At 38.4% G+C, this 16704-nt stretch overlaps 1 protein-coding gene across 10 annotated transcripts; it reads right to left on the bottom strand.

Moving 5' to 3' along the window:
- Positions 1-811: 811 nt before the first annotated feature.
- On the bottom strand, positions 812-16350 carry LOC127424378 (calphotin-like). Of its 10 annotated transcripts, XM_051669514.1 has the most exons (16): positions 16088-16349; positions 12554-12901; positions 9453-9500; positions 8375-8422; positions 8166-8213; positions 7778-7813; positions 6590-6841; positions 5810-5848; positions 5118-5156; positions 4865-4939; positions 4639-4737; positions 4426-4527; positions 3908-3952; positions 3307-3351; positions 2829-2919; positions 814-1712 (listed from the first exon to the last, which is right to left on the bottom strand). In XM_051669514.1, exons 1-15 carry the CDS (start codon positions 16130-16132, stop codon positions 2839-2841), a joined length of 1350 nt encoding a protein of 449 aa, XP_051525474.1. In that variant the 5' UTR covers positions 16133-16349; the 3' UTR covers positions 814-1712; positions 2829-2838. The 10 variants fall into 10 exon arrangements, with proteins under 10 accessions (XP_051525475.1, XP_051525478.1, XP_051525477.1 ...); XM_051669515.1 differs by lacking the exon at positions 7778-7813 and having other exon boundaries at positions 812-1712; positions 16088-16350; XM_051669517.1 differs by lacking the exon at positions 8375-8422 and having other exon boundaries at positions 813-1712; positions 16088-16350.
- Between the last annotated feature and the right edge of the window lie 354 nt (positions 16351-16704).

Here is a 16704-nt window from a genome sequence, read left to right as displayed (position 1 = left end):
GGAGTCCCCAAATCGCCCCCAGTGCAAGCCGCGCTGGCTTCAAACCCGTAGGTAGAAGGACTGAGGCGGGGAGCCGCTGGGGTGGCTTGCTTTTTTATGAAAGCAAGCCGTGATCGCAATGTTGCCATTGTCATGTTCTCGCAGTGAGAACATGAACCATCCATGAACACTGCCTCCGTGTGGGACACGAAAGACTCCGTGTGCCCAGACACGAAAGACAGCAATCATGACCGTCTGAAGTTGAGAGGTAACGACCGCAACCAGGAATAACATACAATTGGAAAGGCATCTTTAAAAAGACGTTCCGTGTGTGCTGCTCTTTTAGAGAAATATGCTCTTTCAGAAAATATACTCTCCTTTTTCTGCCGAAGTGCCCAGGGGTATTCTCTGCAGTGCACCAGTGCAGAGGAGGGAGAAGCCGCTGAAATGCGCCGTCAGATGTGAATGAACAGTCGTGAGAATTCAGCTCAATGAGCATGACCGTTCGGCCCTGAAGAGAAAATCTGAATGAGTGGTTGCGTACCAGCATGCAAATACCACTCGCCAATTTTCATTGGCCTTTTATCAAAGACCAGAAGTGTTTCGGGCTCCCAAGAGTGACCACTAGTGTCACTACATCGACACAACGTCGAGTGAGTGACAGATAGAGTGACCTTGAATTTTTCAGTTGTCTTTTGCCCTGTATTTTCTAATTGTCTTGTTAATTTCTTTTTTTAACTTATGCTCAGAGCATCTTCATTATTCATCTAGTGTTTCTATGAGTCTTTATTTCATTTCTTTTCATTTCAATATCAGGTTCCTGAATGAAGGTTTATCAAAGCCTTTATCAAAATACTGCAATTGTATTCTCTTTCAATATGTTTGAAACCTTTCCTTACACTTCTAGAGCATGTGCCATACAACAGTTACAGCTGCACTAGAAACTTTCTATTTACATCTAATGCATGCAGACAAGCGTAAGCATTGAAATGGGTTGAGATTATTATTCTCAAACTCCCTTTATTTATAATATGGGAAAAAGGCACCATATCATGTGAACCATTGAGGGGGACAGAGAAGAGGTGGCAAAGGTACAGTATTAAATTGTGCTCTATTGAGGAAGCAATCCACCCCAAATCTTTTTGCCAAATGAAACAAATACAACAGGAACACTTTACAATATGGCTCTATTTGTTAAAATTATTTATGGCATTTATTATCATGAACTAATGAATTTTTACAGTATGAATTAATCTTGAATAATGGTCATTTATCAAAATACTATTGATTATTTTTGTGTTTGTTAATAATGCTTCAATGTTAACATATACTTATAATGTAAATAAAAGGTATTACTATAGGTAGAAATTAAGATTAACCAAGATTAACAAATGGTATAAAAGTACTTTTCATTATTAGTTCAAATGTTATCGAATACAGTTTATTGTAAAGTGTTACCAAAACAACAGTATTTATTCCCCATTAAAAATGGTCCAAGTACAAACATAGAAATTTGCAACACTCATCTATTTAACTGTACTATGTACTGTATATAATATATAACACCTGCAAATCTATTGTACATGCATATGGAAATTGAAGATAATTAGTTTGAAGCTCTCAAATAAACAGCCACACATCCTCTTCATTTTTAGGTAAGAACCAGCACAGAAAGGCACTTTGCAATGTTGTTGTTTCATGATGTTTCAGCTGTCCCTTTATGTCCTATTAAACTGAACAAAAAACAATAGTTGTGACAACTAAACAGATGTTATATTACTCATATGGCTCAGATTGGACCTTACTACATTTGTTCACATTTTAAAAAGATTCAAATTACACTGTGTAACAATATATTTTTCTTTTTTTTTTTCTTTTTTTCTGAGTAATAAGTGTTATTTCCTAATTGCTTATGCCACAAAAGTATAGAAAATGGCTATTATTCCCCACAATCTTTGCTTTTGTGACCAGGACAGTGATATTTTGAAATTTACCAATTTCCAATGAGAAAAAGGGTGAATTTGTGTCTTTTCATTCACATAAAGTCAGAAAAAAACAACATATGAATCCAAATTAACATGTATTTACACTAAAGTAATATTCAAAGCCGTGCTGGTCCATAATTGTAACAAGTACCCGTCTCTTCCCCTGGCTCACTCTGTGCACCTCAAAGAGGATTACAACAGCATTAAGACCTTGCTGGACACCTTGAAGTATGATGACTATGGCTGGGAGGTCATAGGAGACTTAAAAATGGTGGCATTCCTGATGGGTCTCCAAGGCGGTTTTACCAAGTTTCCCTGCTATCTTTGCCTTTGGGACAGCAGGGACACCAAGGCACACTACCGCAGGCGGGACTGGCCACAGCGGACCGAGTTCTCTGTGGGGAGGAACAACGTCAATTGGGAGCCACTGTTGGACCCCCGGAAGGTGCTGATGCCACCACTGCACATCAAATTGGGCCTTTTTTTCAAAATTTGTCAGAGCTCTATATAAGGAGTTGGCAGCCTTCAAGTACCTTCAAGACTTCTTCCCTAAGCTGTCTGAGGCAAAGGTCAAAGCCGGTGTCTTCGACGGACCACAGATAAAGAAGGATTTTGGATTCATATGTTGTTTTTTTCTGACTTTATGTGAACAAAAAGACACAAATTCACCCGTTTTCTCATTGGAAATAGGTACCTTTCAAAATATCACTGTCCTGGTCACAAAAGCAAAGTTTGTGGGGAAAAATGGCCATTTTCTATACTTTTGAGGCATAAGCAATTAGGAAATAACACTTACTACCCAGGAACAAAAATTGTGTTACACAGTGTAAGAGCAAGAAATAACAAGCATATCCTCACTCATACCATAGGCACTTTAACCTTCAATTGCAACTTCAGTAGTTGCCAGACATCCATTGATGGAATCCACAGTTAGGCCACCACCCACTGCCAAGTCCTGTAAAAATGAGAAACAACATTTACTCAAAAATCACTCACAGGTGCTGACTCTCTTTGTGAGTCCACCTTAAAAGTTATGGGATGTAGGCTATCACAGAATTAAGCTGCTATGGCATTGCACAACTTCATAAAATGAACTATTAAAACAATGAAACACTCACAGGACCTAAGATATACACTCTCCCTTTTATATACTGTATTTATATAAATTTTACTGTAAATTCTTGATGTTGATTAAACAAAGTTGATGCACACATTATGTGTCAACAACACACAAACGAGCTTGGCATCTGTTTAGAAAGCTTTAGTGAGCTTGAGTTTAGGGAGGTGGGCAGGGGAATGGTGGTAACATTGTACTTCAATAAAGTTTTTAGGAGAAAAATACCTTTTTGACTTCAGTTTCTACTTGTGCCATAAATTCATTTTGAGCCTGAAATGTAAAGAATACAATTTTATTAAAATGTCAAAATGATTATGCGGGCTGTAAGTCTATGGAGGTGGGTATGGGGTGGTGGCAACCCAGTGTGTCATACAAGAATGTTAGGGGGCCTGGGTAGCCACCCCTGGAGTTCGCTAGTTCGAATCTCAGGGCGTGCTGAGTGACTCCAGCCAGGTCTCCTAAGCAACCAAATTGGCCCGGTTGCTAGGGAGGGTAGAGTCACATGGGGTAACCTCCTCGTGGTCGCTATAATGTAGTTCGTTCTCGGTGGGGCATGTGGTGAGTTGAGCGTGGATGCCACGGTGGATGGCGTGAAGCCTCCACACACGCTATGTCTCCGTGGCAACGCGCTCAACAAGCCACGTGATAAGATGTGCGGGTTGACGTTCTCAGACGTGGAGGCAACTGGGATTCGTCCTCCGCACCCGGATTGAGGCGAATCACTACGCGACCACGAGGACTTAAAAGCACATTGGGAATTGGGCATTCCAAATTGGGAGAAAAAAAAAAAAGAATAATGTCAAGAAGTTTTGAGGAAAAATAATACCTTTTTGATTTCAGTTTCTACTTGTGCCATAAATTCATCTTGAGCCTGAAATGTAAAGAATATGATTTTATTAAAATGTCAAAATCTTTATAGTCAGAGAAACAGATAAATGTATAAGCCAAAAAGTTCCATATTTTGTATATCAATCAGCAATTTAGTCAATGTATTCAAGCATGTTCTTTAAAAATTGGAGCTCTGTGGGAAGAGTCTCCCCCAACTTTAGCTTCTTTCCTATTTCATCCTCAATTAATCCAATCCAGCAAAAAAAAAAACAATAAAAAAAAAATAATTTGACATCAAACAATATTCATAATTTATAATTTACTTATAATTTCTGTAAATAATAATATGCAGCAGTCAAATTAAACAAAGCTGTTGTTTCTGTAGCTCAGCTGGTAGAGCCTGGCGTTAACAATGCCAAGGTCCTGGGTTCAATTTCACTGGAACACCAAAACTTATCAAATATATACTGTATGTTGTTGACTGCAGTTAAGGTCATGAATAAATAAAAAGCTCACATGGATAATCTCCTTTGGCAATGGCACAGGCTCAGGAGCAGGAATTTTTTCTGCCATTGTCTCTGAAAGAAGCTCAGGGGCATCTGTTGGTATTTCAGGAATCTTTGGGAAAAGACATTTTTCTATTTGAATCCATCCGAGGAGCAAACAGGATTTAATGCTTTGATGTGCACATTGTGGATATGTCTGCTCGCTGAAACATCAGTTGCTCACCTGCTCCTCTGTGATGGCTGTTTCAACACCTACAGGTATAGCTGACTCAGTACCAACATAATCTTCAGCAACAGGATCACTAGTGGACTCGACCAAAGGCTTTAGCATGTGACAACCCGTGGGAAAGAGACCATATTGAAAATTAAACTTCAATCTAAAAGGATTCCGAATATGAATGCTGCAGATGATCCCACTAAAAGAGTTAATAAAAAAAGAAATCTCATACCGTAGGTTCCTCCAATGGGACTGACTGCTGTTCAGGCTCTGGTTTCACTAAAGCTTCAGTAAGTACTACAGCTTCCTAATAAAAGGAATTTGAAAGAGTTATTTGTGTGCCCCCTGGCATGCATGAAAATCAGTGCAATGTTACTGAAGTGAGCTTTTCTCCACTAGAGAGGTACATTTTACTTTAACTAGAATTCAGGTGTCCTGCATGTCCGTTCAAGAACAATTAAAACAGAAAATTCCTCAAAACTCACCACTGAAACCTTTACTGGCTCAGGCTCTGCATGTACATCCTGTATTCGAGTGAGAAAATAATTTATTTAAAACATGCATATATTTGAGGGCAATAGTTGGTTTAGAGTGCAAAATTAAAAAAGATTAAATTAAAATAAATTACACGAACAAACCTGTCAAAAGACTACACAAATTTCTATCATTCAAGGTTCATGATTTCAAACAATTAGCACAGACAAATCTAGACACACAAGACTAATCTGCCCTACAAAGGCAAAGCGCAGTAACGTAACTATAACAACACTGAAACTGAGAAAAATGGCTTAAAGTTAGTTAGTTTTAGAGTTAATTTTGTTTCTACTGCAATTTTCACATTCTGTTTTCTCTGAATCTGAGCATAGTTCAGCCAAACCCATCTGTCAATGGACTATATGACCTGTTTTTGGTCATAGCTCAACTTTGACAAAATATATAATGTAGTTACTGCATTTTGCCTTTGCAGGCCAGAATGATAAAGTAATATTCTCAGATTATAACAAGGCATCAGATGCCATCATATCGAAACCTGCTGTGTTAGTAATACAAACAGAACAGATGGATGCAATTTTGTTAAAACAACTATCATGACTTTGCTACAGTATATTTAAAAGGAGTCACATGTGAAAACCCACAGCAAAGAAACAATAAAAACAGAAAAATCCAAAGTATTCACCGCTGGAACTTCTTCTGGTTCAGGTGCTCTATGAACACTCTGTAATGTGAAAGAGAAAATGGTTGATTTAAAAGCATACTGATTTGATAGCATTAGTTTAGTGTGCAATTAAAAAGGATTTTAGAACTGGAGTCTGGGGACCCCTAGTGGACCACTACGGGGTGCTAGATGGTCTGTGGAAGATTTAAAAGAAAAAATTAATTGTACAAAAAAAAAAAAAAAAAAAAAAAAAAAAAAAAAAAAAGGAAGAAAGAAAGAATGCTTTTTAAAGACTTTTAACAGTATAAAATTAAAACAAGTCTGCATTTAGTTTTATGGGGGGAAAAACAACTTTAAAGAATGGTTTATGCTTGTGTTTTATTTTTCTAGGGTAAATTTGCAAGTGTCATTATTTTTGCAATAAAATTATGTCTTTATAGCACACTTACTATTTTTAAAAATGTTGTTTATAGCTGAGAATACTTTATATAGCTGCCTTTATATTTTAGGAAGGGGCCCCTTTGCAAGGGAATCATCATATTTGGGGACCTTGGCATTAAAATGTTTGAAAACTCCTGTAATAACACACAGGATCAAGCTGTCCAAAGGAATGAACAATAAATTGGAAGAAGGAGGCTCATGTCATGCATTACAGCACTCACATTTGGACTGCAAATGAAGAGCCCAGTTATACAAACAAGTGCATTCAAAGGACAAGACAAATTCACCTGTTATGCATGCAAACATACTCAGGCAAATAGTTTATTGCAATGTGCCTTGAAGATATATTGTATCAGGCACCTCCATAATTTCTGTGACTTCCGTGTGGACTTCAACGACAGGCTCTCCAACTACCTCGACGGCAGGCTCGGAGACTTCTACTGCGGCTTCAGCAACATGCTCAACTTCAGTTGTCAATGTTTCTGTCACAGTTTCAATTGCAGCTAGAGTTTCAGCTGTAACCACTGTCTCCTCTTGCACTGGTACCTTCACCACCGAATCTTCTGCATGAAGCCCAGCAGCAGCTTCATCTCCACGTACAATGTCAACTGTCTGAACAAGTTTAGCCACAACATGAATCTGCACCAAACATGCAAATGCACCAGAACATCATACGGAGACCAGACAAAGCAAGCAACATTTACACCAAAGCAAAACTTTCAGCTTTTAACAGAGCTTTGTCTATTTAAAAATTACATTGAACTGCAGCAAATGGAACTTAGACAGGGAATACGGCATATTTAAAAGGATAGTTCATTTAAAAATAAAAAGTCTGTCATCATTTACTCACTCTCATGTTGTTGCAAACCCATACAACTTTCTTTCATCTGAGAAACACAATGAGAAATGTTAGGCAGAATGTTAGCCTCAATGGTAAGCCTCACCATTCACTTTCATTGTACTGAAAAAAGATGCAATAACAGTGAATGGTGACTAAGGCTAACATTCTGTATAACATCTCCTTTTGGGTCATATGCATTTGGGATAACATGATTGAGGCTAAGTAAATAATGACAGGATATTTATTTTTGGGTGAACTATCCCTTTAATTTGATGTGAATAAAAACAAGGTTATGAGGGACAGAAGTACACTCTGTTCAATGGGTTTTACGGTTTTAAATCACTTTAATTTTCACAAACGTGATTTTTGTCCTCTGGATTTTTTTGAAAGATGCATTTTCAATGTTTTGGTGGCTGAATGATCAATACCAAGGTACACAACAGTGCAATCCATTAAGTGGACTACATTTATATCACTCACAGCCTCATTTTCAGCTAAATATGGCATCCACCATGCATGTTAAAGAAATTGCACCATGTTTTAGACCAATGTTCCAGTCACTTTCACATAGGAGCTTAACTTTTTGCACAGAATGTAAGGGCAATATTTTCATCTGACACTTTTCAGAAAACCTCTTAAAAACTATGACACAGATCATGCACATGAATGATTAAAATACAGTAACGAGTCACTTAAAGAGACATTACCTCTGTGACAACAGGTGACCTGTCCTCAACCTGGATCTGTCAATAGCATGTTTAAAAAAGGTAATGGTTACTGAATGAACAAATTCACTATGGTTACCTTTCAGTACTTCTTCTATAGGCATACTGTATATTTGTAAAAAGCTAGTCTTCTCTGTTCGTCAAAAGGGTTAAAACACAGCAAACGAGCTGTCTTCACACCTCATAAAGCAAGGTGTGACAGAATGCACATTAGCGCACCAAAAAGGCAAGGTGTGGCACCGGAGGCCAACTAATTAGGAAAAACACCTATACCAGCCCAAAAGTGTGTATGGCCAAAGGCAAGGGTGTTTTTATTAGATATACCCCAGTGCTATGCAATGGACTGATGGGGTAAAACACATTAACACACCTCAGATTCTGCAGGGATGGACACTGGCTCATCTATAGTTGCTGTGACCTAAAAAGGAGAGTTGAGACATTTTTTTTAATGAGTACAAACAGCTATAGACAACCAACATGGCCAAAGGCAAGGGTATTTTTTTTTTTATTAGATATACTGTACATGTACACTGGTGCTATACAGTGGACTGATGGGGTAAACATGTTAATATACTGTACCTCGGATTCTGCAGGGATGGACACTGGCTCATCTATAGTTGCTGTGACCTAAAGAAGAGAGTACAGCACAATATTTTAAACCTCACTGTCCACATCACTCTATAGAGCTTTATTGTGTTACAACTGTCATAGACTCCATATATATCGTTGTTAAACAATGCATTAAATTGGAATTTGCACTTAAACAACAACATTGTGTAAAGTCAGGTGTACCATGCCTCCCATCCCTTAAAGAAACAGTTCACTCAAAAATTATAATTCTGTCATCTGCTACTCTAAATGTTGTTCCACACCTGTATGACATTCTTTCTTCTGCATGCAATGAAATTTGAATGTGAAATGTGAAAGATTCAAGTGAATGGTAAATGAGACTAACATATTGCCTAACATCTCCATTTGTGTTCCATGGAAGACAGTCATACAGGTTTGTGACTAGACAAAGGTGAGTAAATAATGAATTGAAGTCGTCATTTTATTTGTATAGCATTTTTCACATAAAAATATTGTTTCAAAGCAGCTTTACAGAAAATCATGCTGTATTGTTTTTAATATGACAGAATTTTTCTTTTTTTTTTCAACTATTTTTTTTTAAATTCTAAACGAGGTTCAACTGAGAGCCCAAGATGGATGAGAGCATGAATCTGAGCAAGGCAGGAACCAATTTACCTTCCCAAGTGGCCTTTGTCTTCAAGCCACATGGCCCACAGAGGCATTACATATCACCCACCCTCTTCAGTACATTCATTATAAGTTTACTTTTATAAGTTTTATAACATTTATAAGTTATTATTATTATTATCATTATCATTATTATTATTATTATTATATTATTATTATTATTATTATTATTATTATTATTATTTTAGAGCTGGTACTCTTATCAAATAAACAAAACTCTCTTACAAACAATTATGTCTGAGTAGTTTAAACAAAGCTAACACAACAATATGGTGAGAAACAAGAAAAAGGAACAAAGTTTAAAAAATGAATGTTAAAAATGCATGGACAAACACCTATAGACAACCAGCATGGCCAAAGGCAAGGGTATTGATGGGGTAAACATGTTAACATCCTGTACCTCGGATTCTGCAGGGATGGACACTGGCTCATCTATAGTTGCTGTGACCTAAAGAAGACAGTACAGCACAATATTTTAAACCTCACTGTCCACATCACTCTATAGAGCTTTGTTGTGTTACAACTGTCATAGACTCCATATATATCGTTGTTAAACAATGCATTAAATTGGAATTTGTACTTAAACAACAACATTACGTAAAGTCAAGTATACCATGCCTCCCATCCCTTAAAGGAACAGTTCACTCAGAAATTATAATTCTGTCATCTGCTACTCTAAATGTTTATTTAGAGCTGGTGCTCTTATCAAATAAACAAAACTTACAAACAATTATGTCTGAGTAGTTTAAACAAAGCTAACACAACCATATGGTGAGAAACAAGAAAAAGGAACAAAGTTTAAAAAAGAAATGCTAAATGTTAAAAATGCATGGACATCGCAGAGCATAGTGTAACATATTAACATGACATATGCTAAGTTGTTAAAATATTGAATATGTTTTTATACTGATGTGCTCTGGATCTCAGTTTCTACACAGAGCACTTGTAAGTACATGGGCTTCTCAAAAAACTAAGTGCCCCAGAGGCCTCCTGTGGGAGCAGAACAAAATGTTCCAGGGCCAATTTAACTCTTTCCAGAACAAAGTTTACCAGGCTGTTCCAAGATCCATCGTTCATATTTGAAATGTAACTCTTCAATGTATCCACAATTTTTCCTCGCACAATATACAGTAAATGAGTCTTTATAACATAGCTGCCATTATATATTATGAAGGGGGACCCTTGCAATGTGATCATCATATTTGGGGGTTCTTGGCATCAAAATGTTTGGAAATCCATGGTCTAAGCCAGAGTAACAATGGAGAGAAATGAATGGGAAATGAACACAATTTTGTAATACTTGAAAACAAACTAAAAGTTTTATAGATATGTTACCAATGTTACAGATAAAGTACAATATTAGAAAACCTCATTTAATGTATTGTATGCTCACATCATAGAGGCTTCTGTGGATTCTGTAGAATGCCATTCAGCTACTTGTCTAAACCACACAATGGCTTTCACAGTACGATAAAACACACACAACTGTTGTCACAAAGATTGTTGTTGAAAGAGACAAAAGACAGCCTTTTGGCCATCACACCCCCTCAGAGTTGAGCATGTGCATATAGGTTATAAAGTGGGCCTCAGTCATATGTCTGCATCAGTATCCCTATAAATTATTTGATACTTTGTAAACAGTCATCCTTTTTAAAAAGTTCAATTATACATAAACTAATAAACACTTTTACAGTCCTATTGGGTTACGAGGCAATCACAAGAAGGCAAAACCTACAAACACAAACACACAAAAAATACAAATATTAAAAAAGGTGCCATGCTCCTTAATTAGCAGGCATGACTGAGCCATTTCCAGCCCACCTAAGCACATTCCTTATCTCCACCCACCCATCCATACATCTGCATTCACCACAACACATGTACACATACTGTATAAGCTCCTCCTCTGCAGTGTCCAATATACCAGCCACTGCAACGCCTACCTGGGCCTCTTTAACAAACACAAGAAGGAGGGTAGAAAGAAAGTTGGGGGGAGAAACGGAGGAGAGAAGGGGGGTGAGGGTAAGTAGAGTACAAAATGTTCTTTCTCTCCCAGCTGAAAAGATGGGAGCTCACCTGCGTTTCCACAGAGACATCCAGCAAGTCAGTGGACTCACGAGGCCCCCGAAGCCAACTGAGAATAAGCCCCATGGCATCACAGACCTGACACTCCAATAAACTTGTGAAACTCTAAGACTCAGCCCTTAACCTGCCACTCTCTGTATGGGTATGTGCCTCTGTCACTTGCCCTGTCTTGTGCCACTCTCAGTATGTTTGAATGTCCAACCCAACCACTTGTGATGGCTGTAAATAGAGGAGAGGCTGAAGCAGAGCTCACAGGAAGAGAAGGGTGGGCTTTAAGGGGTTGGCTTTTCTTAAAAAAACAAACACAAGGGAGGTTGAGGGGCAGGAGATTGAGGAGAGTGGCACTGACAATATACTTTGTGTCAGTTAAGGTGTGAGGGGAATTTAAGCTTGCATATACAGTATGTACTGGCAAATAAGTACACTCATTTTTAGAAAACAGCAATCTGCCTGTATCAGCACATAATTGCCACATGTTTTCAAATCACAATGAGAAGCAGTGCAAAGAACCAAAAGAAAGACTGGAGAGATTGGACGACACATTGTGTACCAGATAATGTATAGAGCAGAGTTTGTCCTACACAGGACCATTGCAATGTTGTACACCTCAGAGGGTACTCTAAGGCCACATCCACAAAAATATGGTTTCTAACGTCCTTGTTTTCCAAAGTATGCAGTACTAGAGAGAGTTTTACTTGAAAGTCTCCATTTTCGGTTGAGGAAAACACTGTTCCAGTGAAGGAGAGGTGTAAACATGGCAAAATCAATGTGTTTTCAATGTATTAGTGTGTGTGTGACCAAAGGATATACATTTATGCATTTGACAGATGCACAGGGCATCTGAGGTATACATTTTATCAGTCTATGCATTCGCTGGGAACTGAACCCAAATCCTTGGCATTGCAAGTGCCAAACTCTACCATTTGAGTTACAGGAACAGGAAGGAAAAACACAATAACTTACAAGAATCTCTAATCTTCAGTATTCTACGCAGGTCACCAGATATAAAACATAAAGAGCCAACAGGTAGTTGACGACAAGTTTGAAATGCTGTGTCTGAAAAGTTAGTAGCCTTCAACAAAGCTTCAAGTCATTTTTAATAAAAGAGGAGTTGGGCAGTTGGGTTTGATTCTGTTCTGGCTCCAGGCTCTCAGTGCACAATGTTCACTCACTAAAATATACTCCTCCTACACTGCCTAAGACCACACCCACATCTTATGTCCAGACTGCAAAAAAGCCATTACTGACAGGCTCATACTTTCATATTGGTAACATCAGTGTCCATCATGCATTATAGACATTCCATGTCCTACATAATGATTGCTAATCCAAAATTTTGTGTGCACTTGATGAAAATCAAAAGACCATTGAACCTCAACGAATGACCTCAAACAAGGGGGTGCACATGCACATTACCTCTGCTAATGGAATGATGACACTTTTTGGTTCCTCAAGCACAGCTGGCTCTTCTATGGGGGGTTCCACTAGAACTTCTGTTAGGTCTTCTGCTGCCATCATTCCCTTGTCTTTGACGGCATCTGTGACTGGAACCTCTAACACAATTTGCTCTGCAGAGGGAATTTCAGCTGGAACGTCAACTGGAGCAACCATTGCCAGTGGAGTTTTAATTTGAACCAAGATTGGGCACTCTGAGGTTTTAGGAACTGGAACCCGTGTGGGAACCAGAGCAGAGACTCCTCGCACTCCTGTTGTTCCCTTTCCAGAGGAGGCATACTGCTCCTCCAAGGCCCTTCTTTGGGCCTGCTACTCACAAATAAAAGAAGAAGAAAAAAATCAAATCATGAATTCAAAACCAATTTATTTTTGTTTAAAGGACTGCTAAGTTTAAATGATTGCATTTGATGGGGATTACACATTTTAGAACAACTTCACTTAAAGATTTTAAGTTACAAAAAGTTGGCCTTCTAATGGCAAAAATTGTCTGAATCCAATTGTTCCAGACAAGCCTAGTCAAGCGAGTTCAAAGAGTCAGCACCCCTGTGAGCTCCGAATGGGACTACGGACAATGGACAAAAATGCTAATCACATCATAATGGAACCATAATCACATTATAATCAGACCCATCACTTCATCGGGCAAGAGCGAGGGCTTGCTGGTGCAGTTTACATAGGCCTCAAAAGAGTTTAAGCTCATATTGTGTAAGTATGGGGTGTACAGTGTACAGCACAGTTAGGGCCACATTATGCAGTCATGTGTGACGACAAGCATCAGCACTGGCCACTGTGCTCACAGGACAAAACTAAATGAGGCAAAACATGGGCCTGAGCCTATGCAACAGGCCAGCTTTTAAAGCAAGACACCACGTCACCACAAAAGACTCTTGGGATTGTAGCAGCATAAGAGCATAAATGATCTGGTGCTTGGGGGGAGAGGGGAGGATGTTAAGACAAAAAAAGCATGCATCTTCCCTGAAAGAAGCACATTTTGCTTCAAGGTTGTTTGGTCTCATACAAACAAGAGAAACCAGTTCAAAAGCTTGAGCATGGGCATACATATACAAAAAGAAGCTAAGAGTAAATTAGAGCTGGTGGCTGACTTTAAAAAATGGTTCTTCTATTTGGACGTGATGGATAGCAACAAACAGAGTGTTGGAATGTGCTCGCCCCAGTACTCTCACCATTTCCTGTTTTACAAAGGATGATTAGAGACTGTGAAATGTGCCCAATTTAGGACTGGCTGGCTCTATCTGGGGGACTTAACAGCTACAGAGATAAAAGATACCCCTCTATTTCTGTACTTGTTCGAAAGGCAGGTTTATTGATATAATTACATGCCACAAGTAGGGTTTTAAGGCAGTCAATAAGCATTAATTGGTTATATTTTCAGCAAAACATACTGTGGTATGTGGTATTTCTAAATATTTTAAGATACCTTAAAAAGCTGCTGTGAAATCCAAACAAAGAGCACAGTGTTCATATGACAAACTGTGTGCATTTTGTTATGTCCGTGGCCACAGAGGACAAACAATGTCTTATAGAGTTGAGGCATAGTCAATAGAGTGCAACATTCCTTCGGTATGACAGAACATAAACCAAACCCCCCCCCCCCCACCCAAGATGTCGCCCTGAGCGGCACCCATGTCACTCAAGCCTAAATCCGCCACTGGAACAGACATTAATTAACACAAAGTCAATCCTAATTCCAAAATCTACAATAAGCAAGGGGATAAGCACTCAACTAATATGTTTATTATTATTATTATTATTATTATTATTATTTACATAGCCTTTTCCCAATAAAACACATTTGCATGATTATAAAAAAATAAAAAATAAAAAATAAAAAAAAGCCAAATGTTGTAACGCTAAGTGTAACTGTAGGCTGCATCTCTGTACTGATTCCTTTGGGACACAAGCCCTTCGTTAAAAGATGCTGCTGCACCCTGTGATGATCACGATAGACCTTTTGTGATGACGTGTTTCCGCATTATTTAGCGGCGTAAATCTCGCAATTTCTTTATATTAGACATTTTTTAAATATTGAGTGCAAATTTATAACCGCTCTATTTTTTTCCTCTTCTTGAAAGTCAATCAAACGTAATAGTGGATTTTTTTCTTTTGGTCTTGGAGCAAATGGGTAAGTAAAAATAATATCTGCTGTGATCTCCCATTCACCACTGTCGAAGTTTACCCGGCAAACGTTCGAAATGTTTTAGATAGTGGTGGGTCGTTCATGAACGATTCGTTAATTTTGAACGAGTAGTCTCAGAGAGTGATTCGTTCATTTTGTGTTGGCCGCGCATGTGCATTGCGCAACCTCCGTTCGTTTGTTACGTGAAAACCGCATATGGCGCTGTACAGGAAACAGAAATGATTAGTTCACCTCTTGAGTCTTTTGGTCCGAGTCATTCGTTCTTTTGTCACGTGACAGCCGTAAACGCTATGCATTGCTCACACAGGAAACAGAAATGATTAGTTCACCTCTCGAGTCTTCTGGTCCGAGTCGTTCGTTCTTTTGTCACGTGACAGCCGTATACCCTATGCAGTGACAAAAGAATGAACGACTTGGACCAGAAGATTCCAGAGGTGAACTAATCTTTCTGTTTCTCATAATTTGTCCATGGCTGCATTATCAATTTTTCCTTATGGGGACTATAATCAAAGTTTGCGTAAGTAGACGTGTTGGGGGGATTTGGCTATTGAAAATGTAACATTTTAATTTAATTCTGCTCAAATGAACGGAATGAACTAAATGACTTGAATAAAGATTCGTTCATTTTGCTGAACGAGACTCAAAGATTCATGTCAGTAAAATGATCCGATCTTCCCATCACTAGTTTTGGAACGTTTACTTCCGCGTTTCAAAACCCGGAGTGTGAAAAAGGTCAATTAATCAATAGCCTAAAATGATCACATCAGATAGCGGGAGTTCTACTTAAAGAAACATACATTATAGCGTGAACAACCTCCTTAAGGGCCGTTCATACCGAACGCGTTTTTGCGTCCATCTGCACTCTTCGAGCGCCGCGTTTAGACGCTTCGTCAAGTAAACAAGAAGCATCAATTTTCAAAAGCGCGTCTTGATACTCCTGCGTTCTAATATTCGTCTCGCTGCGTTTTTTTTTTTTTTTTTTTTTTTTTTTTTTGCAAACTTATGCAAAAAAATAAAAATAAAAAAAAATAAAAAAATAAAAAACGCACAAGCACGCTTTCGGTCTGAACAGCCCCAAATAGACCAAATGGCCAGCGCACATTAAACGATAAGCCTATGACGACAGTTAACTAAATTCTAACTGCTTACAGACTAATGTAAAAATGTATGATCATCCGGTTTAGGAGAACACAGTTTTGGAAAACAACCAACGAAAGCTTGGACGCTGGAACTAGACGAGAGTTGTGGCAGATGCAGCTGACTGCAAAACTAAAAAAAAGTTTATGCATAGTTTGTATATAACTGCTACAATATAATATATTGGGTAAATAGCTTACCACTCTCCTCATGCGGCGCTTGTTCTTCTTCCTCTTACTGGGCATGATTACTGTGTTTACTGTGATGTGTAAAATTAAAGAATAATAGTGTATAGAGAGCAGTTCTGTCGCTGCTCTTTCAGTCAGATAACAGCAGTCAGATTGATAATATGGATCTATTTAAAGCCCCTTTGATTTGTACCCCTCTTCGTGTCTACCTAAAGGGGGAAGAGGGCTAGAAGCGGAGTCTACGCACCTCAGCATCAGTCATCATGATTATTATGAAGTGGGCTGACCCCATACCAGCTCTTTGCAAGGTTGCATAACATTATAGCGGTCCGACAACATAAATCACGTTTTAACGTTGCTGCTGCACTTCACGCACGCGGTTTCTGAGTGAACAATTTCTAAAATCATGTTGTAGGAAGGTCTGTGACTTGTCCAGTGTACCTTGGGGTTGGCTACATTAGTGTTGGTAACTCGATTTAAATTGCTTAATTGCATGACAATCAAAACTCCAGATGCACTTGGCATTGTTAAATAAAAATTAATGTCAAGGGCGATGTCAACTTCTTTACATTTAGATTCACATTAGTGCCAATAATAATCTGCATGAAGTAATAATCAGATTTTTTTTT

The sequence above is a fragment of the Myxocyprinus asiaticus genome, chromosome 33, assembly GCF_019703515.2.
Source record: "Myxocyprinus asiaticus isolate MX2 ecotype Aquarium Trade chromosome 33, UBuf_Myxa_2, whole genome shotgun sequence".
Lineage (NCBI taxonomy): Eukaryota > Metazoa > Chordata > Actinopteri > Cypriniformes > Catostomidae > Myxocyprinus > Myxocyprinus asiaticus.
Note: the sequence above shows the minus strand (reverse complement) of the source record. Positions and strands in the feature narration are given on the sequence as shown.

What these genes read in the sequence shown, in the direction of transcription:
- LOC127424378 (XM_051669514.1), bottom strand. Translation starts at nt 16,132, where the DNA reads ATGCCCAGTAAGAGGAAGAAGAACAAGCGCCGCATGAGGAGAGTG. An exon ending in TCCCATTGGAGGAACCTACG is followed by an intron (nt 4,738 to 4,864) that starts GTATGAGATTTC and finishes CACATGCTAAAG; the next exon opens with CCTTTGGTCGAGTCCACTAG. An exon ending in TAGAAACTGAAGTCAAAAAG is followed by an intron (nt 2,920 to 3,306) that starts GTATTTTTCTCC and finishes TCATTTTTACAG; the next exon opens with GACTTGGCAGTGGGTGGTGG.